General features: G+C 36.0%; 3 protein-coding genes across 3 annotated transcripts; 2 read left to right on the top strand and 1 right to left on the bottom strand.

The window, feature by feature from the left end:
* The first annotated feature begins 2,797 nt into the window (after positions 1 to 2,797).
* Positions 2,798 to 7,348, top strand: LOC112500033. Its single transcript, XM_025103295.1, has 3 exons — positions 2,798 to 3,325; positions 6,794 to 6,979; positions 7,070 to 7,348. The coding sequence occupies exons 1-3, from the start codon at positions 2,798 to 2,800 to the stop codon at positions 7,346 to 7,348; spliced, it is 993 nt and encodes a 330-aa protein (XP_024959063.1).
* A 1,036-nt stretch (positions 7,349 to 8,384) lies between these two features.
* On the bottom strand, positions 8,385 to 12,645 carry LOC112500317 (chloroplast processing peptidase). Its single transcript, XM_025103772.1, has 5 exons — positions 12,171 to 12,645; positions 10,368 to 10,505; positions 9,284 to 9,370; positions 9,116 to 9,183; positions 8,385 to 8,844 (listed from the first exon to the last, which is right to left on the bottom strand). Exons 1-5 carry the CDS (start codon positions 12,639 to 12,641, stop codon positions 8,673 to 8,675), a joined length of 936 nt encoding a protein of 311 aa, XP_024959540.1. The 5' UTR covers positions 12,642 to 12,645; the 3' UTR covers positions 8,385 to 8,672.
* A 2,009-nt stretch (positions 12,646 to 14,654) lies between these two features.
* LOC112500765 (splicing factor, arginine/serine-rich 19) lies at positions 14,655 to 20,387 on the top strand. The gene is made up of 2 exons (XM_025104345.1): positions 14,655 to 15,043; positions 19,940 to 20,387. Exons 1-2 carry the CDS (start codon positions 14,789 to 14,791, stop codon positions 20,135 to 20,137), a joined length of 453 nt encoding a protein of 150 aa, XP_024960113.1. The 5' UTR covers positions 14,655 to 14,788; the 3' UTR covers positions 20,138 to 20,387.
* The last annotated feature ends 68 nt before the right edge of the window (positions 20,388 to 20,455 follow it).

Below are 20,455 nucleotides of genomic sequence, written 5' to 3'. Positions count from 1 at the left end.
ACATGATCCCAAGTCTATATATATATATATATATATATATATATATATATATATATATATATATATATATATATATACACACACACACACACATAGAAGTTGAGATTTAATGTTAAATCGTTAGATCATTTATCAGATCAAAACATTTCAACTGTAATTATAATAAAAAGGTTGAAATACCATGGCTTACGGAAGATACTTTTTAGGTATAACATTTTTATTGAGATATACGTGCATACTTCGTTACCACAATCGCTAACGTAGGTTCACTTCTAAGTGATAACACGATTAGTTCGAATTGGGAAGTCGAAACCATGGTCCAAAAACTCCACAAATTAACTTTAAAGTCATATCAGATAAAACCCAGTTGAAATTGCTCGATTTATTTTGATTCCGTTTAAAAACTTGAAACCAAAAAAGAACTCAACAGAATCGAATCGTTTACGGCAAGAATCGAGTCAAAAATCAATTAACAAGTTCAGATACATTATCGAGAATTTAAAAACATATCTACTAATTATTCCTTCAGTCTTAAAATAAATATCTATATTTTTATTTTAGTTTTCCCCAAAATAAGTAATCGTTTTCCAAAATAAATAATTGTTTTCCAATTATACCCTTAATCGTAAGATGGAGAAATTCATTACTTACTCTATTATTAAGGCTGTAAACGAACCGAACGAACACGAACGAAGACTTGTTCAAGTTCGTTCGTTTAACTTAACCGAACAAACGAACGAACACGAACGAAAATCTTTGTGTTCGTGTTCGTGTTCGTTCGTTTAGAAATCAGGTATGTTCGTGTTCGATTATGTTCGTTCGTTAACATGCTAAATGAACTTAAACGAACGGGTTAAACGAACATAAATGAACGGACTAAATGAATATAAATAAATATTATTTGAATTCAAAGTAAATAAACAAAAGATTATGTATTAATTTTAATATATAAACGAACATAAACGAACGAACAGTAAATGAACGAACGTTATACGAACATATATGAACGAACGAGACTCTTGTTCATGTTCGTTAGTTTAATTAAGCGAACAAAATAATTTGTTCATGTCCGTTTATTTATTAAATAAACGAACATAAACGAACTTCCCACCGAACGATTCACTGAACGTTCGGTTCGTTTACAGCTCTATCTATTACTAAGGGGATTTATCATTTATTTAATTAAAATATAAAATAATTACACGTTTTCTAAGATATATACTCCCCTGTCGCAAAATACATGTCCACGGTTATATACGTTTTTATATGACCAAGGGTATTAAGGTCAATTTACATGCACCAATTAATCCCTCGAACGACCATGACTTGGAGTCATCGCAGATGAACCTCCATGGTCATAAGAGCTTTGATAATGTCTTGATTCAAACCCGAGGAAAACGAGATTTCCGCTACATCCCTCTAGATTTTAACTGGTGTGCCACATTTTTATTTTAGTTTGTCTGAAAATAAGTGTCTACTTTCAAAAATAAGTATCAGTTTTCCCAATTTACTCTTTAATTACGAGATAGAGAATTTTTTTATCTCTATTATTAAAAATATAACAATTATACATTTTTAAAACTTCATGTCATTTTCATTTCAGACATTTATTTTGAAACAGATCAAGGTATAACTTAAGGGTCTGTCATTTAGCAACTTAATAAAAATCCCCTTGTGGCCGCGGAGGTTCAAATGCGGTGACTCCGAACTATCTGCAAAACAGGCGGTCGTTCTGGGATTAGTCGGCTCGCATAGCGGGTTCGATATCCAGGTTAATAATAAAAAAGGTTTGATGTGACTCAAAAGTTTATTCAGTCAGCTATACATGACCGTTTGGTAGTAGCTTAATCATATAGAAAACGACTTATTCAATAACCTAATAAAGTGAAGTTTTATGCAGAAAGCCAACTTCTTTTCCAAACCTATCCCTTCCGGTTAAAAAATATGCTTATTCCATCTATAAAAAAAACCTTCTCAAACAACAAAAGTTTCATTCTAAACAGACAAATTAATCTATACAGACAATTTTATCCATATAGAACTTAGGGGCTGTTTACTTGCGGCTTAATTACGTTTATTGGTCTATCTGGCTTATTCGCACACCTCATTTGGGTTGTTTACTTACTGCTTATTCGCACAGAACATGAATTAATCGCACAGATAGAGATGGGTGAGTTGTTCCCATTCAGCCACAAATATGACACCCTACCCCTTATTTAAAGCACTGTCTCCTTCCCTATGAGACACCCCATCTTCGGCCTCTTTATGATTTTTTGTTTTGATGTTTAAATAATTAATATTGGGGGATAAATCGGTCATTTATGTTATTCAGACTGTTGGTTCAGATAAAAAAAAGTAAACAACAACACTCATTTATCCAGACAGACAAATTTATCCCTACAAGAACTAATAAAAAACCGGACTATCCAAATGAGATTGGGCTTTGGGCCCGGGCCCATAACTACAAATCACTTATTCCAAAATCCCGACCGAACCCAAAAATCCGTCACCTTCAACTTTCTCTCCCTATATTTACTCTCACATGAAACGGTCTCTTTCCATTTCCGCCATTGTCGTTCCTCTAAACACCTCTCCTCTTCTTTAAATCTCACTTTCCGAATCCAATCGCATGGAGATTTCTCGCTCAATTTCCATTTCTCCGATGATCCGCCATTAAAACCGGCCACCGGAGCTCAGATTCGTCATCAGATCGTCCTAGATCAGTAACAATTACCTCCAATCTCTCCGAAACTTGTTTACGGTTCTCGATTTTCTTTTTGTTTTTAATCGCGAAGAAATGATCCACACAACGTCGGAATCAGATGTGACGAGTTTAGGCGGAAGCACATCGTCGTCATCGGCGTCGCCAAAACAACATCCGGCGACGACGTCGTATTACTATGTTCAGAGTCCATCTCGTGATTCACATGACGATGTGGATAACAAATCGTCGATCAACAGTCAAACAACTCCGACTTACACTTCGCCGATGGAATCGCCGTCGCATCCTTCTCAATCACGGCCGTCGTCCGCCGCTAGTAGGATTTCTGGACCTTATCGTGCGATTTCGTTAGGTGGAAAGCACCATAACCACCATATATTTAGGAAGAAGCATCATCATCATCATAAAGGATGGCCGCCGTTGTTCAGCGTGATTGATGAGGAAGATGGAGGTTATTCCGATGAGGATTTCCATGGTGATGAACTGTTCATGAGACGGTGTCGTATTACTCTGGTTTTGATGGGGTTTCTCATGATTTTTTCTGCTGCTTGTTTCATCACTTGGGGTGCGAGTAGACCTTACAGACTTCAACTTCAAATGAAGGTAAAACCTCTATTTATACATATGCATACATATATATATATATATGTGTGTATATATATATACACACACACATTCATATATAAGGGTATATATTAACTATAAACAATCTATAAATTTAGAAATTTTACAAACCAATATTCATCACACATTTTTTATTTCTATATATATCTACTTGGTATCATTTTAGATCAGCCTCTTTTCGTGAAAGCACATAAATAACATTGAATCTTCACAGCAGAACATTGTGAAGATAAAGAAACATTCACAATGTTTTTGTTTTGAAGTTATAGTGTTATTTTGTGGTCTTACGGGTCTTACAAAAACAGGTTGGTTTCACGTGAACCCAACCATATATATATAGGATGATAATCAAATGAGAACTACAAAAAGATTACAACCCTGTGAGAATCGATACAAAAAAATTTCTATGATTTTTTTCACAAATGTTATGATTTTTTCCATCAAATGCTATGATTTTATATTTGTATTCTTATGGTGAAAAAACTCCATATTTTGTTGGTTCACATAATAAAACAAAAAATATACATAAAAATGTTTCAAAATGTGGAATTATTACATTATGAAACAAATATATGTGAAACAATACCTTAAATTCTAGCATTTGACAAAATAGTGCAAAAAATATATTTATATAACTTTTTTTTATGGTTTTTATTTGATTTAACCCCGGTATATATATGTGTGTGTGTGTTTCTATTTTAATTTGTATAAACTTGTAAATCAATTTTAATGTGTGAAAATGCAGTGTTTATAAGGTGGTGCTTTTATATGTAAATAAAAATAGTCTTGAACATTTTACATTTAAAACAATATTGTATTGACACTGCATTTTCACATGCATATGTAACAACACACACACACACACATATATATATATATATATATATAGGGTTGGGTTCACGTGAGACCAGCCTGTTTTCGTGAGATCCGTGAAACCACATTTTTACACTTGAAACTTCACAGCAAAGACAATATGAAGGTTAAAAAAAGTCGAACCTTTATAGCAAAAACACTGTGAATTCACAGCATTTTGCTGTGAAATTTCAAGTGGAAAAAGGTGGTCTCACGGATCTCACAAAAACAGGCTGGTCTCACATGATCCCAAGTCTATATATATATATATATAAAACTAGCTTATAAGTTTGTACGATTTATTTTGTAAATGATTATGTGTCTATGCATACATGTGTCTATGCATACATTAATACTTTGCCGTACACTAAGGTTCAAATAAAAAATGGCAAAAGTGATAGAACTTAAGGATAAATTATTCATATATGATTGGTAACCCCCAAAAAAATCCATTTGGATATTCATATGTGAATCTATGTTTGCTTACCTACTCTTTTACCAATTATTCATATATAAAGATGCATATATGAATCCATGTTTCCTTTTATCTATAATTGCTATATGAATTGTTTATTTCTTACATTCTCATCATTTATGTCTTTCTTATTTGATCATTCCGTTTTCCGTTTTGATGCATTTATTATGTGTGCATATATTTGGGGCAAAATGTTAAAATTGCTTAAAAATGAGAAAGAAATCTGGTTTAGATTTATTTAGTGTAATGATAAAAAAAAAATCAATTAGGAGTTGTTTGTTAATTGTTGAATGGTTTGGTGCAGAATGATTAAGTGGTCAGAATGATTAAAAGTTCTCATGAAAAATGAAATATAATTATTTGGTAATTGTTTACAATGAAGTTAGAGCGTTGAATGGTTAAGGGAGGTTCATGATACAAAATCATTCAGAGGGTTTTAGAATAAGCATGGGAATGGCCCCCGGTCCGTTGGGGAACCCGGTCCACCCGCCCCGGTCGGGGACGGGGATCCCCGTTTGTCTCAAACCGGGGATGAGGACGGGGACGGGTATTGTACTCCCCGCCCCGTACCCATTATATATATTAATTAATAAATTATATATATATATATATATATATGTATACACATATATATTATTTATTTCAACTAAAGCGGTAATTCATAATTTTTTATTTCCTAACTAGGTTTATAATCTAAAATTGTTATTATTTAGATGTTAATATGTAATATTTTGGATGTCAAGTCAAAATACAATTACTCGATATAGTTTTATATTACTCAATATCTTTTGGTACATGCGACTTTAAGTTTTTTTGGATTAAGTTGATTTTTTTTTGTTTTAGGTTATTAATTCTTATATGATGTTGTGTTTTTTTTTTTTTTGTATTAAATTAAATTCATTTTGGTTTTAGGTTTATTGAAAATGTTTGGGATTTAAACATGTATGGTCTCTCACATATATAATTTAAAAATAAGTTACATTAACGGAAAAAAAATCTCCATTTCCCTGTTCGGGATCCCCGTTCCCGTTTGTGGATGAGGATGGGGATGTGATTATATTCCCGGTGAGGATGGGGATGGGGATAGAGATAAGTAATCGGGGACGGAGACGGGGATTGAAATCCCCGCCCCATTCCCATGCCTAGTTTAAACTATTAAGAAACAGACTTTTTCAAACAAAACTCAACTCTTAACGATTCAGAGGCTGCCTCTTAATAGAATTATTAAGAGGTAAACAAACAACCTCTTAGTTTAACAAATACTTACCTTTTTTATCTTATACATTTTGACCAGTAATCTGATAAATCTTGTAACTACTGATGTTGTAGATGCCAAGTTATCAATTTGTACTGTAGTTTCTGATTTATTATCTGGCAAAATTCCAATCAAAATCAAGCCTACGTTAAGTATGCTGAAAATCCTTTTTTTTAGATAAATGAATACAAAATAGGAAGATTTGAACGTTCGTTACATTACTTCTATAAAAGAAAATTATTGTCACGCTAAATAGGAACCAAACGAACTCCGTTATATTTTGATACATTTTCCTCTTAATTTTTTTCAAATGCGACGGTTTTTTTATATTTCGATAATCACTACACAACAAAGAGTTTCACCGACGGATTTTTCTGCAAGTAAGTGGCGGATCCCCTGCTGATTGACCATCACCGATGGAATTTTCCATCAGTGATTGAAAATCCATTGGTAATCACAATTACCGGCCACATTTTCTCCGACAACGAAATTAGCGGGTAATCCACCTGTGACGGCTTTTTCTAATGATTTTAGACGGGATTTTTTGGTCGGTAAAGCGCCTTTATTTTGTAGTGAACTAGACTCGTTTTCGCTCACGTATCGTCTCAATTTACCTTTTTCTTTTCTGACATGCCTTCTATAGAAAGGGATACGAATAAAATACACCTTTAGATACTAAAAATTTAGGGCCCATAAATACTAAAAACAAGTACAATAGTTTGATGTACAAATTACCTTTTTACCCTTTTTGGTAACCGTTTTTGTTTTGAGTCAACTTATACACATCTTGATTAATCTTATTAGACCCTGAAATTTCCTTTTTCTTTCCTTCGTGACATGAATTATCAACACGTTGGCCTTGTAGAGTTGGAGGGTAAACAATTTCTATTACGGAGAAGGATTAGATGTGACAGGAGTTCCAACCAAATTGTTGACGGTAAACTGTACTGTAAAGATGAATATACAGAACCCTGCTACGTTTTTCGGTATCCATGTCTCCTCTACTTCTTTGAACCTCTTCTATTCGCAAGTCATGGTCGGAACTGGTCAAGTGAGCTGCCTTTTCAAACCCTAATTTCCTTCGATTCACTTCTGAAATTAATCTTAAAGTAAATTCATAGTACTGTTATATTTTTATTAGTTTATGAAGTATTATCAACCGAAGAAAAGCCAAAGGACGGTGTGGGTGAACCTTGAAGGTCGTAGGGTTCCTCTGTATGGAGCCGGAGCAGCGTTGGTCATGTCAGACAGTAACGGCAATGTTCCACTGAAGTTAGAATTCGAGATCCACTCACATGCCAATTTAGTGGGAAAATTGGTGAAGACAAAACATCGTCGCAAAGTTCTGTGTGTCATGGAAGTTGACCCTCAGAAAAACGATGTTATTGATTTTACGTCCAGTTCATGTTCATATAACTGAAAAATAATGCGTATCAAATTAAGATCCAAGATTAGCTTTCGTTTGTCGTAGTTGAACCTCATCGATAAGAGATTCAGCACTTCCGTTTACATTTATTTGAATTTTTTGTTGATTTTATCGGTGTTAAAAGAGAATAAAAGACGGGTGCGTCATTAGGGTACATACGGGTAGAGTTTGCTTCCATATAACATACGTATACACACAAATCATGGAAATGCAATGAGTTTTCGATGTAGACCGACTTATAAGTAGACATTGAAATTTGAACCCATCAAGGATACTCGTATAAGACTGGACATAACTAGACGGGATTATACTGGAGTCGTCAGGCCCGTCCCTTGACCTGTTAAATCCAAATTTAGAAGTGGGCCCCCAAAAATTTAGGGACCAAATTTCACACCCGTTTGGGCCAGGTTTATAACTCGCTTCCTCTATTCCGGAGAAACTAGTAACGACGCTTCGATCTCTTCCTCTATCTATTCCTGATCCATCGTCAGCGATTGTCGATTGAAATCTCCAAAGGGCTCAAAATACAAAGATGGCTAATGATTTGGCTTCAGATGCGCAACGGCAACGACAACGGTTAGATTTTAGACGATTTTTAAGATTAATAAATTGCCTACAAAATGTTAGTTAAATAGCATTTAAACTCGACAAAATTCATTTACATGTAATGTTATTTGGCTCATCATCTTACGCCAACTTTGTCGAATTTAAATGCATGTGACAAGTTGTAAACGTTAAGATAAAATACCTAAGATGTAAAGTTTTAAAAATAAGATGTAAGTACCGAGTAACCGGTTGAAGACTAATTTTAGATTAATTAAAAAGACTAATTTAAGATTTAAAAAAAAAACATTTCATTAACCACATCAGCAAATATTATTGAGTTAGATACCACATCAACATGATAACCAGTTAATGATTCAATCAGTTATCCGAACACTTAAATGTTTGAAACTTTACATCTTAAATACCAAAATAGAAGTTTTAAAAGTACGTCACCCAAAATAGAAATCAAGTTAAAATACGTTACTTTTTCATGCAAAATTTTCATGTCTCATGCATATCCACCAATCATATGAATACAAGTATGAACTAGTGGCCAGGAGTCATCGCATGTGAATACAAGTTCCAAAATTTTCATGTCTCACACCTCCAGACGACCACGATTGGCCAGAAGTCATCGCATGTGAACCTCCATGGCTACAACACAGATAAGCACAAAATAATACATTTTTTGCAGCAAATAGATATGAACTTATGAGTTATTTGAGAACCTGTTTACAAATCAAAAGGAAAAATGGTATCCCAGATGCAGCCTCTATTGAGATGCTAAAGAACTACTGGAATCCTGTTGAGATTCTAAACCACTGCTGATGTTCTCCGCCTTGTCGATGGCACAACCCGCCGGCAGAATCGTGCCCCCGATCCTCGCTGGCGGCCAATACCGCAATACCGATCTCCCGATTATGTTTTTCGAAGGTAGAGGTCCCCTAATGCCATCAAAAGTCGGTTTCAATTTCGAGGATCATACAAGAAGAACGACGGTTCAACGATGATCGGTTTTTCAAACCATTAAATTTTGAGAAAATCCGCAAAGTAATTTGGATAAAACGTAACAAAGTTTGGTTTAGTCGTTGTTTAGTGAAATGAAGATCTTTTTTTCTAATCGATGGGTACAAAATACAAAATTTTGAAACTTTGCAAAGTATTTGCGCTTCTCGATGAAACGGATCAGATGGTAAACAAATCTGAAAAACTTACCATACGTGTGAATCGTAGCTGTTGTTACGGTTGTCTCCCATCACAAAAACGGAATTTTCGGGTACTCTCTACAACAAAGAATAAAAGCAGCATATTTAACTACGGTTTCAAGATTAGGGTTTCACGGAGGACGAAAAATGTGACTAGAACGTAAAAGATTAAACATACAACTGGATTCATTTCGTATTTGGGCGCTTCGAAAGTGAAGTCCTCGTTTCTGACCACCCCGTTTACTATTAGTTTCCCATCGTGTACCTGCGAAGGAAAAGTTTGAAATCGAGCCAAATTTGCTTTTAGATCATCTAAAAGTTTTGTTCATGTGGTGTTCATATGATGACATCTGTCATGATGCTCTCCTATTACCATGATTGGAGTTCAAAATAACTATTTTAACGAACAATTTAAAGCACGCAAACCCAGTATATCCCGCCCACCCGCACGTGGGGTTAGGGGATGTACGACAGACCTGTCCCCTATCCACGGGGGACAGGTCTGCGTACATATTACCCGTGACCCAATATTTATCTCTCAGGCCGAGCATAACCCAGTATATTCCACAGGTGTGCGGATCACGGGATGTATGCAGACCTGTCCTCTGCCCAGAGAGGGAAGGTCTGGGTACATCTTATCCCCATACCCTATCTATGTGTGGGATATATTGGGTTTGTTTGGTTTGGTTCATTTCTCAGGCCCAATAAACGTTGCATAGCCTAGTATATCTCACCAGCAGGTGGGGTCAGAGGATGTACGTAGATCAGTCCTCTACTACCCAGTAGAGGACGGATCTGCGTACATGTTGCCCCTAGACCCTATCTTTGGGTGGGATATACCAGGTTTGGTTTATTTCTCGGGCCCAATAAATGTTGCATAGCCAGTATATCCCACCCGCAGGTGGGGTCAGGGGATGTACGCAGACATGTCCCCTCTACCCAGAGAGGGAAGATTTGCATACATCTTACCCCCAGACCCTATCTCTGTGTGGGATATGTTGGGTTCGTTTGTATTGGTTTATTTCTCAGCCCGATAAATGTTGCATAGTTTTGGCCTTCTCGCAATATTACACGGTAAACTTTCTTGAAGTGATCAAACTAGTGTCGAAGTAATAACAAGATTTGTGCGTTGGAAATTTCTAAATTTAGCAAGTACACAGGAAATATTTAGATCCTACGACATCGAAATGCAAGCATAGATGAAATCACAAGATATGAACTAATATTAATTTATTGTATTTGTGGGAATAAATCAAGCGCACCTCCACCAAATCTCCGGCCTTTGCGACAATTCGTTTGATGAAGACGTCATCATCGGTGTATCCTACCTCTTGGAGGACCGGAGGGCTTTTAAAAATCACGATATCATTCGGGCACGGCTTTCGAAAATAGTAACTAACCTGAAACAATGTTGACGATCAAGAAATTTTCGAATGGGGATCAAATAAACGGATTAATCATCTAGACAGATAACTGATAGAGCTTTTTGAACATTAAAAACAAAAAAATACGCATGTGATAATATGGGAATAAAAACTACACCGAATATTCGGTACTATACTCGGGATGCTCTTTAAGCAACGTTTCAGGAGACCACCAAAAACTTGAAACCATCATGCATCAATGCACACGTAGACGTCATTACTGGGGTTTTCACATAAACAGTCTCTCTACCCCTTAGGGGCAAAGGCAAGGTCTGCGTACATCCTACCCTCCATACCCTACCTCTAATGTGGGATATATTGGATTCATTTGGTTTGGTTTTAGATCCCTGAGGGTGCATCCGGTACGCGAGACACTACTGACATGACAAAACAAAAACTTATCGTCCCATGTTTTGTGCCGCAGTTAGGGGCTTTTTGGTTGGCTTTCCATTAATTACTGTATGGATAAAGCTGATGGTGTGGATTAATCTGTCTGTATATAGATTGGAAGGGTTTTTGTTCTGGAGGATTTTTTTCATAGATGTAAGGAGCGTGTTTTTCATTGGGAGGGGAATGTTTGCAAAACACATGGCTTTCTGCATACAGCTATCTCTAGAAGCTTACTTAAAAATCCGCTCTCTATATCATTGAGCCACTACCAAGCAGTCATGTATAGCTGACCGAATAAGTTGTGAGTCCTATCAAGCTCATTAAGTTGCTAACAAACATGCCCCGAGACTGGAATTGAACAAGCCTAAGTGGGACGAAAACGCCTTTTTCTATCCACCAAAATAGGTGGAATAAAAATCTAGGGAGATAAGACAAGCTTCGTAAATTACTAAACTACCCATGTCAAATTATAAACCCTAGAATTTTCCACAGTTCTTTCACCCGTCTATCTCACTCTTTATCCGTCAAGTCCTATCAAGTCTAGTCCCGTCTTATCTACGAACCAAACGCACCCTGATAGACCCAGGCCTCTAGGGGAGATCCACATATTGATGAATGCTAGTCACACACATATTGGGAATCCTTTGCAATTCAAGAACCGTTATTGATTATAGCCGGAAAAATTTGCAAATTTTTCGAATTCAAACGAAAGGTGGCGGACTCTCACACTAAGCGGAATCTTAAAAACGAACGGTGTGCTATACATGGTGGCGTATTCTTTCGCCATTTAACTAAAGAAAGAGACGATAATTCTTTTCCTATATTTATAGAGTAAGGGGTTGTGTGGTTGGTTTTCCATTAAGTCCTGTATGGATAAAGATGTCTGTGTGGATTAATCTGTTTGTATAGACCGGGAAGATTTTTGTTTGGAAGAGTTTTTTTATGAAAGGACCGTGGTCTTTTAAACTCGGAGGGGCAGGTTTGAAAAAAACTTGGTTTTTTGCATAATAAGCTCCCCTATAAGCTTACTGAATAAGCCACTTTCTATATCATTAAGCCACTTTCTATATCATTAAGCCACTACCAAACAGTCACAAACAGCTGATAAGCTGTGAATCCCATTAACCTCATCAAGTTAAGCCACTTTCCACATCATTAAGCAACTACCAAACAGTCATGCATAGCTGACAGAATAAGCTAGTTGTGAATCCCATTAAGCACGTTGAAACATAAATTAAGCAAAACTTCTACCTTTTCAGCCACGATTCTATCACCTACATCAAATGTAGGATACATAGATAATGAAGGAATGAATCTTGGTTCAGCTATAAACGATCGAAACGCAAGTGAAACTGCAAGAGCAGCGAAAACGGTTTTCGCATCATCGGAAGTGAAATCAACCCAATCTGGTAAAAACCCACCTTTCTTCTCTCCATTCCCATCTCCGCCGTCTCCTCCGCCGTCTCCACCACCGCCGCCACCGCCGCCTTCCAAATCCAAAGCTACCTTCGTTTCCTTAGCTGGGTCTTTAATTCCATGGCAAATTAGGTTGCCAGAACGAGTTTTAGGGGTTGGGAAATTGCTAAAACCTAGAAATTTGGGGGTTTTGAGAATGGGTTTATGATGGGTGTTGTTGAAAGCTAGGGTTTGTGATGAATTGAAGGTGGATTTAGGGTTGTGGAGGGAAGATAATTGAGGGAGGAGATGTAAAGATGATACCATTTTTATCTTCAAATTTTGTTGTGAAATCAAGAACTACAGTTTTGTTAGGTTACAGAAGGAACGCGGTTTTACCCGATTGGATGGAAGACTGCAAAATCATTCGATGTAAATGAAATGGATACCCGAATCGAATTGGGTTTTTTTTTCTTCTAAGTTCATGGTTAATGATTAAGCTTCTAACGCTGTATTTGGTACACGGGATGGGACGGGATGGGACGGAACAGACGCTGTATTTGGTACACGGGACGGGATGAGATGGAGCACGACGGGACGAGACGAGACGAGACGTGACAAAACTCACTGTCTCACATTTGGTGTAGCATGTGACAGAACAAGAACTCTTTGTCCTACGTTTGATGCACATGGGACATAGAAAATAATTGGGACAATGTATGACAACATAGGACAAAAGAGGTTTTTTCTTATTCTACCAAAATAGATGGAACAAGACGAGACAAATATGAGACATAAATTAAAATATTACTAATATAATATAACAAACAAAAATTATATAATATAATATATTAATTAAGTATTTAAGATTAAATATGGTGCAAGGGTGAGAATTGAAGATTCTTATGTGAATTACTAAAAAAATTTCATATGAATATTCTTATGTGAATTACTGAAAAAATTCATTTGATTCACATATAAATAATATGTATGGTCAATTCACATATGAATACTCAAATTGATTTGTGGAGTTTTCATTGATTCACATAAATTTTCTATAACATTTCATTCTTAAGACATGCTTGTTAGAAGTTTAACGAGCTTAATGAGACTCAGAACTTATTTGGTTAACTATATATGACTGTTTGATAGTGACTTATTCAGCAAAATTTTAACAAACATGTTTCGCTTCTTTTTTACGTCGGTTAGGATGGAAGACGCTGAGGAAAAAAAATCTTCTAAGAGAAGCACGTTTGTCAGAGTAGTTTTTAAGTTTTTCTTTTTATTTTCTATATGCTTTTAACAATTTATACATATGCTTTATACACCTGTACATATTGTTTTATTAAAAAACATGAAAAATGACCAAAATGCCATAATGTGAGGAGCATACCACCGATGTAATTACTGTAACGACCATCAGAACCAATGACAAAAACCGTAATAAAATACAAACCATAATGTTACTGATGTAATTACTGAAATCGACCGAGTGTTGGTTTTTGTAATTTACTCTAAGGGACTGTTTACCAAATATTTATCAGGTCATCCATTACTTACAAGAGTCACCCTCTTACTTACGTTACAGGTAACATTATCGTCTCTCGACCATCAAAATTGATTGTTGGTAAGTATCTTTACCCGATAGGTTTTTAACTGGCAAGAGTCCTCTCATTTACTAGGTAAAACTCTCGACACCTATGTCGCCTCTTACTGGATAAGATTATCACCTCTTATCATATTCACACCATAAAGTAAGGGACTGTTTTACAGTTGCTGAATGGTTTGATGCAGAACGATTAAGTGAACAAAATGATTAAGAGGCGTTTATGATATAATGCAAAATGAAATGTAATTGTTTGGTAATTGTTTACAATTAAATTAGGGCGCTGAATGGTTAAGGGAGACCCATGATACAAAAGGTTTTAGAACCATTAAGAGACAAACTTTTTTTTGTCAAACAAAATTTACCTCTTAACGATTCAGATGCTACCTTTTAATGAAGCTATTAAAACATAAACAAACAACATCAAATAAAGAGGGAGTGTTTGGGATTGCTTATAAAAATAACTTATTGACTTATTCCGGTGTGACACCGTTAATAAGCAGTTTTGAATGTCCGGATAAACAACTTATATCGATGTCAAACCGATAATAAGAAGTTTTTAAAGAAGTTAAACTCTTCTAACTTATAATAAGTTGATAAGTGCTTTTATAAAAAAACATAAGTTGTTTTAAATAAATACGTAACCAATAAATGATTAAAAAATAAATATTTGTTTGATTTTATCACTTCAAAAATATTTAAATGAATATTTTTTGAAAGGGTTCTTTCTTTTTGGGACCAAACTCGAATATCGAGATTCGTGTGATTCAAAGGCGGTTGGTGGCGGCGGCTGGCGCTGCTACTTCCGGTGGACTCCCTTTCTTCACTTCAATTTGGTTCACCAAATCTCTTAATCAGCAACCAAGATATGGCGGCGATTTGTACCTCCGTTCATTCCTTCTCGCCTTCTTTGATTTCGAAATCACCGCCTCCACCATCACTAGTTGTAGTGACTACCAGATTGTCTTCATCATCATCATCGTCGTCATCTAGGTCATCAGTTTCACGGTTTCTAACTAAATCTCCGGCTCGGAGGATGAGGGCGGCGTCGGCCGCGAGGCTTGTTTGTATGGCACCTGACGAAGAGAAATTGACTCGCCGTAACCCTCTCGATTTCCCTGTTGTAAGTCTATCATTTGATTCTCTGTTTTGTTTTTCGATTGGCTGTCTAGGGTTCCAATTAATTGATGCTATGTTCTAGGTAATTATGTTGTTAGTTCTTCAGTCTACTACTTGGTGATTAGAGGCACAATTGTTGATTAATTGACCTAATTATCTCGAAAACTATAGGATAATTTATCGAATTCGTTACTATTTAAGAGGGGGATCTGTAATCTGTAAATCTATTAGTTCAATTTCTCTGTGACGAAATGTTCAGGTGTTATGCATCTGAAATACGATAATTATCAACATTTCCGTAACTTAAATAGACTCATGGCTAATTCTGTCATATACACACACACACATGACTTGTTAGTGGCTTCATGATATAGAAAGTGGCTTCATGATATAGAAAGTGGCTTATTTAATAAGCTTGGAGGGAGCTTCATGCAGATGCCAAGTTTTCCTGAAACCTTTCATACCCAATTAAAAAACATGCTCATTCCATCTATGAAAAAACCCTTCCAAACAAAAACCTTCCCGATCTATACAAACAGATTAATCCATATATGACTTAATGGAAAACCAACCAAACAGCCCCAAATGAAGATAAATCAATATTAGACCAGTATGTTCTCTATTACTTGGGTGTCTCACTTGGTAATCATAATTATCGTTTATTTATTTTGTAGAGATAAAATGAAGTTACAGGGTATGCAAATTTAGGGTTCTTGAATAGTTTTTGTAGGCTAGATGCTGTGGAATTAGTATGGATGTTTGTTGTTCTTACAGTTGTATTGGTAGGGTTAAAAAAGCTGAAGAATGAAGATCTCTGATATGCAAATATTAAGGACAATTATGCATCACGAACAGACAAGAAACCAACACGACACAATCATAAACCATCAACATTAATCACTTAGCATCTTGATGTAGTCCTAGAACTTTAGAAGGATCGTTATGGTGGTTAAATTAAGTTGCTAACAGAAGATATCATATCATTGTAACCATTCTTATTCTAGTGGACCCATTTGATTTCTAGTAAAATTCCAGCTGAATCACTCGTGTACAATATTTAGGGGCTGTTTGGTTGGTTTTCCATTGAAGTACTGAATGAATAAAGTTGTCTCTGTGTTAATATGTCTGTATAGAATGGGAAGGATTTTCCATAAATGGAAGGAGCGTATAGTTTAATTGGGAGGGACAGTTTTTGAAAAAACTTGGCTTTTGGCATAAAGCTCCCCCCAAGAAGCTATGTTGTTACAACTTTCAAAATACAAAATAGCAGTCACATAGCGGTTATTGCGGTGGTATAGCAGTCCAAAAATAGCAGTTCATGTAATATTTCTTAGAATTATGTATATAATATAGAGTAAATTACAATTTTGGTCCCTGTGGTGGCCACCTATCGTCAACTCTAGTCCCTCTTTTGAACTAATTACAGTATAGGTGGTTGTGGTTGCCATTTTGCTTCACTTTTGGTCCCTCAGACTAATTTTTTAAAAGTTCTGCTAACTCCAGGGGTATTTTGGTCTTTTCAGTATTTTTTTATTTTCAATTAACAATAAATACATAAATCATTATTACACACATATATATATGTTCTGGGTTCAGCTCCTTGATGTTAACACGTGTGTAAAATTTCTCCAAAATGGAGACCTAAAAGTCAAAATCTCCAAAAAAAATTACATTCATCTCCCACAGATTCTCCATTTTAGAGAATCAAACAGTGAGTATAATATTAAAATATTTCATTCATCTATTAAAATATTATTTCTCTCTCTAAATATTTATTTTCGAAGTTTCCTATTGGTGGTCTCAATTGGTAATCATTTTTGGGGTCTCCAAATTTGGAGAAAAAATCCTTCTCTCTTCTACTTTCTCCATTTTGGAGATAGTTTTGAGGAAGCTGTTGGAGCAAAATATTGGCTCATAATCTCCATTTTGGAGAAGCTGTTGGAGATGCTCTAACCCTTCTCCGGTTTCTGGGTTCAGCTCCTCGATGCCTCAATGTGTTCATCCACCCTCAATGTGTTCACCCACGCTACCTCTTCTGGTTTCAGCTCCTCGAAATCCCAGTCTGGTAATCCTTCACCGATTTCTACAAGAGTCAAGGCTCTTCCACAACTGAAGACATTACAGTAGGAGCTTCGGTTTTGGTGTCGCCATTGCTGGTTTGAGAAGCTGTGGTTGAATCGTTTTTCTTTTTGGAAATGGAGGACGTTTCTGGCTCCAGGACTGATAATGGCGAGTTGTGGGAAATTACGCCTACTGATTCCTCCGGAACTTCAGGTTTAGGAGGTTGAGAAACGCGGCGGAGGTTTTGGTAAAAACCCACAACACACACACATATATAATGTAATAATAATTTCAATATTTATCTTTTAATTGAAAATAAAGAAATACAGAAAAGACGAAAATACATTGAACTTTTTAGAGAAGTTGGTCTGAGGGACCAAAAATGAAGCAAAATGGCAACCACAGTGACCAATACTATAATTAGCTCAAAAGAGGGACTAGAGTTGATAGTGGGTTGCAAACACAGAACCATAAGTGTAATTTACTTTCTCACACTCTCTCTCTCTCTATATATATATATAGATAGATCGATCGATAGATAGATGGAGCGTGAGAAAAAAAGTTAACATGAGAAGTATAAGAAGGGATCTCCACCCTTGATCACTTTTAATCTCATGCCCACCTATGAATTGCCTTTAGAAGGGAATTGATCCGGTGTATCTCATTAGTGTTGATCTTCAATTAGGATTGATCCAAGGGTGGAGATCCTTTATCACCCTTCTCACCATCACTTCCCTTCTCACCGGAACCCAACCTTATATATATATATGCATACATAAACATATTATGAATTAATTAAAAATATAGTTTCAACATCAAAAACATCTACTTAAACAAGTTTCACAAAACAAAATAGAGAAGTGTACATAAATGAAGACGGTGGAGAGCTGGAGGCTGCTAATGTCATCGAGTGAGGCTGGAAAAAGAAGTCGAACAGTATCCAACTTGGTTGACTGTCAATGATGCTAGAAAGAAATTGAAACCTAAGATTCTAAGATTTTCTAAACCGGATGTTGTTATTGTTAATGGATTAAAATAAAATAAGGGACCAAATCTAAATAAGAACCCAAGTCAAAATGAAATCCAAAAAAAATAACAGCATAGTTCAAAAAAGGCCCAACTGAGAATATCGGTTGCGGACTGCTATTTTACCCCAAATGTCGGTGAAATAGCGGTAAGTTGCCCCGCTATTATCGAAACCGCAATTTCAACTGCTATTTTGCTTATGACCGATAATTGCTATTGCGCTGCAATTAACAACATAGAGCCATAGAATAAGAATGTAAGGAGCTTACTGAATAAGCAACTTTCTATATATTAAGCCACTACCAAACGGTCATGCTAATAACAACTCTCATTAAGTGTAAGGGTAACCCATATTGTTCGTTTACTTGTATCCAAAATATGTTTTTGTTTGTTCCCTTTATGTTTGATTGAAAACTTAGCTTTTTAAAGGACTTGTTTTTCTTGGACTCTTTATGTCCTGTATATTACCTTTAGTGGTTCATCGAATCTTGTGTTAAAATTTGAATCATAGAAATTTTCCAAATTGCTACGTTGTTTTAGTACTCGAACCTTTTCGAGTCCAAGAGGAAACACACACACATCAAGTTAGAACCGGAAAAGTTGCTCCTATCATTCGTGTTCGAGCGAGTGAGCTTTCAAGAACGTTTATCTTGTTAAAATTATTCGAGTTACATGGTCTAAGGATGTTTTGTGGTTTATAAAAGAGGCTATTTAAATCTTGAATTATTATTTCCACTGGGAATTCGTTTACGAGAGCATCTTCCGTAGCGATGCTATTTTTAGAAAGTTTGGAGATTTGGGAAAACTTTGCTCTCCTAAAATAGAGAAGAATAGGAGAGAGATTGGAGAATTTTCCAAATTTGAAAGAAGAGAGAAAATATAGCATACTTGTTGGAGATGGTCTGAGGTGCCCCATAGGAACAAGAATCTTTAACATGACAGTTGCTATATCTATTAGATTCATGGCTGAACTAGGCGGTTAAGCGTGGTGTTATAGCGGTGGTGACACGGTTAGCGGTCATTGGCGTAATAGCGGTTGCTAGTGGCAGCGTTCCTCCGATTTCACCACTTTTTGTATGTCAAATTGCGGTGGGAAGTCGACAATTTGTGGTTGGGCTTAGTATTAGATATGAGATATGTATTCTATATAATATATATCAGTAGGGAAAAAATTTAGAGAGAACCTTGAAAAACCTCTCGAAGAACTCATCCAAACCGTTGATTGAGATGATTAGTAGATGTGGTTATAAGGACGGTTATGACCACCTTTTTAGAAAAATGAAATTATCGCCTCTGTTTTTTAAATCGAAAATCAGCAAAATATAACGAAAATTGGAGCGAAACCAAATTACAACAAATAAATGATCATTTTATTATCTTTAATTTGACATTCATTTTGATATATATTTTCATCCATTTTATTTGACAAGACAGTACAAAAACTTGTTGTCCCGCGTTTGGCGCGACATCACACCAGGATAGGATAGAACACCAAAATAGGTGGAATCAAAATCGGGAAAATGAGACAAGATTGATAAATTACTAAATTACCCATGTCAAATTGAAACCCTAAAACTTTCTTTCACCTACTTGCCTCACTCTTGTCTATGCCGTTTCATTTGGTCCCGCCAACGACCTAGGATGTAAGTAAATTGTGAAACCATGTTAATACTATGCATGAATGATCCTAACACGATTCTTTCGTAATTTTATGAAATGAAGCATCATCTACTGACTATCGGGTTTACGTCCAATCTCACTCGTTATATATCAAAGCAAAACCCGTTAAGCAAATCGTGGTATAATCTTGCAGGAATGGGAGAGACCGAGACCAGGCAGAAGGCCCGATATATTTCCTCAATTTAGCCCCATGAAAACACCACTACCGCCCCCATTGCCATACGACCCCCCTGCAGAAGACGAAGAAGAGGAAGATGAAGAGAACAAAGAAGAGGAAGAAGATGACCCCGATAAGGAACAACCAGAAAACCGCTTCCGTGCTCAATCATAATCATCGATCAAGTACCCATTTTTGTTAGCGGTTTGGTAAAATGAGAAGTTTACGGAGAACAATGATGTTTCCGATGAACGACTTAAACGTGATGGTAGTGAAGTTAATGTATTTAGTGAGCCATAGAATCTGGATTTCGAAACTTCTTGTTTTTATAATGTAAACTGGTATACGATCTTGCGGACTTATTGTCGTTTTGGACTCTTTTGTTGTTCGAATCCGATTATAATAACGTAGCGGAAATTTCATATACCCTGAGTTTGAATCCAAAAGTTGCAAAAGGCCGAAAGTCCTTGTGGCTATGGAGGGTTACATATT

The sequence above is a fragment of the Cynara cardunculus genome, assembly GCF_001531365.2.
Source record: "Cynara cardunculus var. scolymus isolate 2C chromosome LG 17, CcrdV1, whole genome shotgun sequence".
Taxonomy (NCBI): domain Eukaryota; kingdom Viridiplantae; phylum Streptophyta; class Magnoliopsida; order Asterales; family Asteraceae; genus Cynara; species Cynara cardunculus.
Note: the sequence above shows the minus strand (reverse complement) of the source record. Positions and strands in the feature narration are given on the sequence as shown.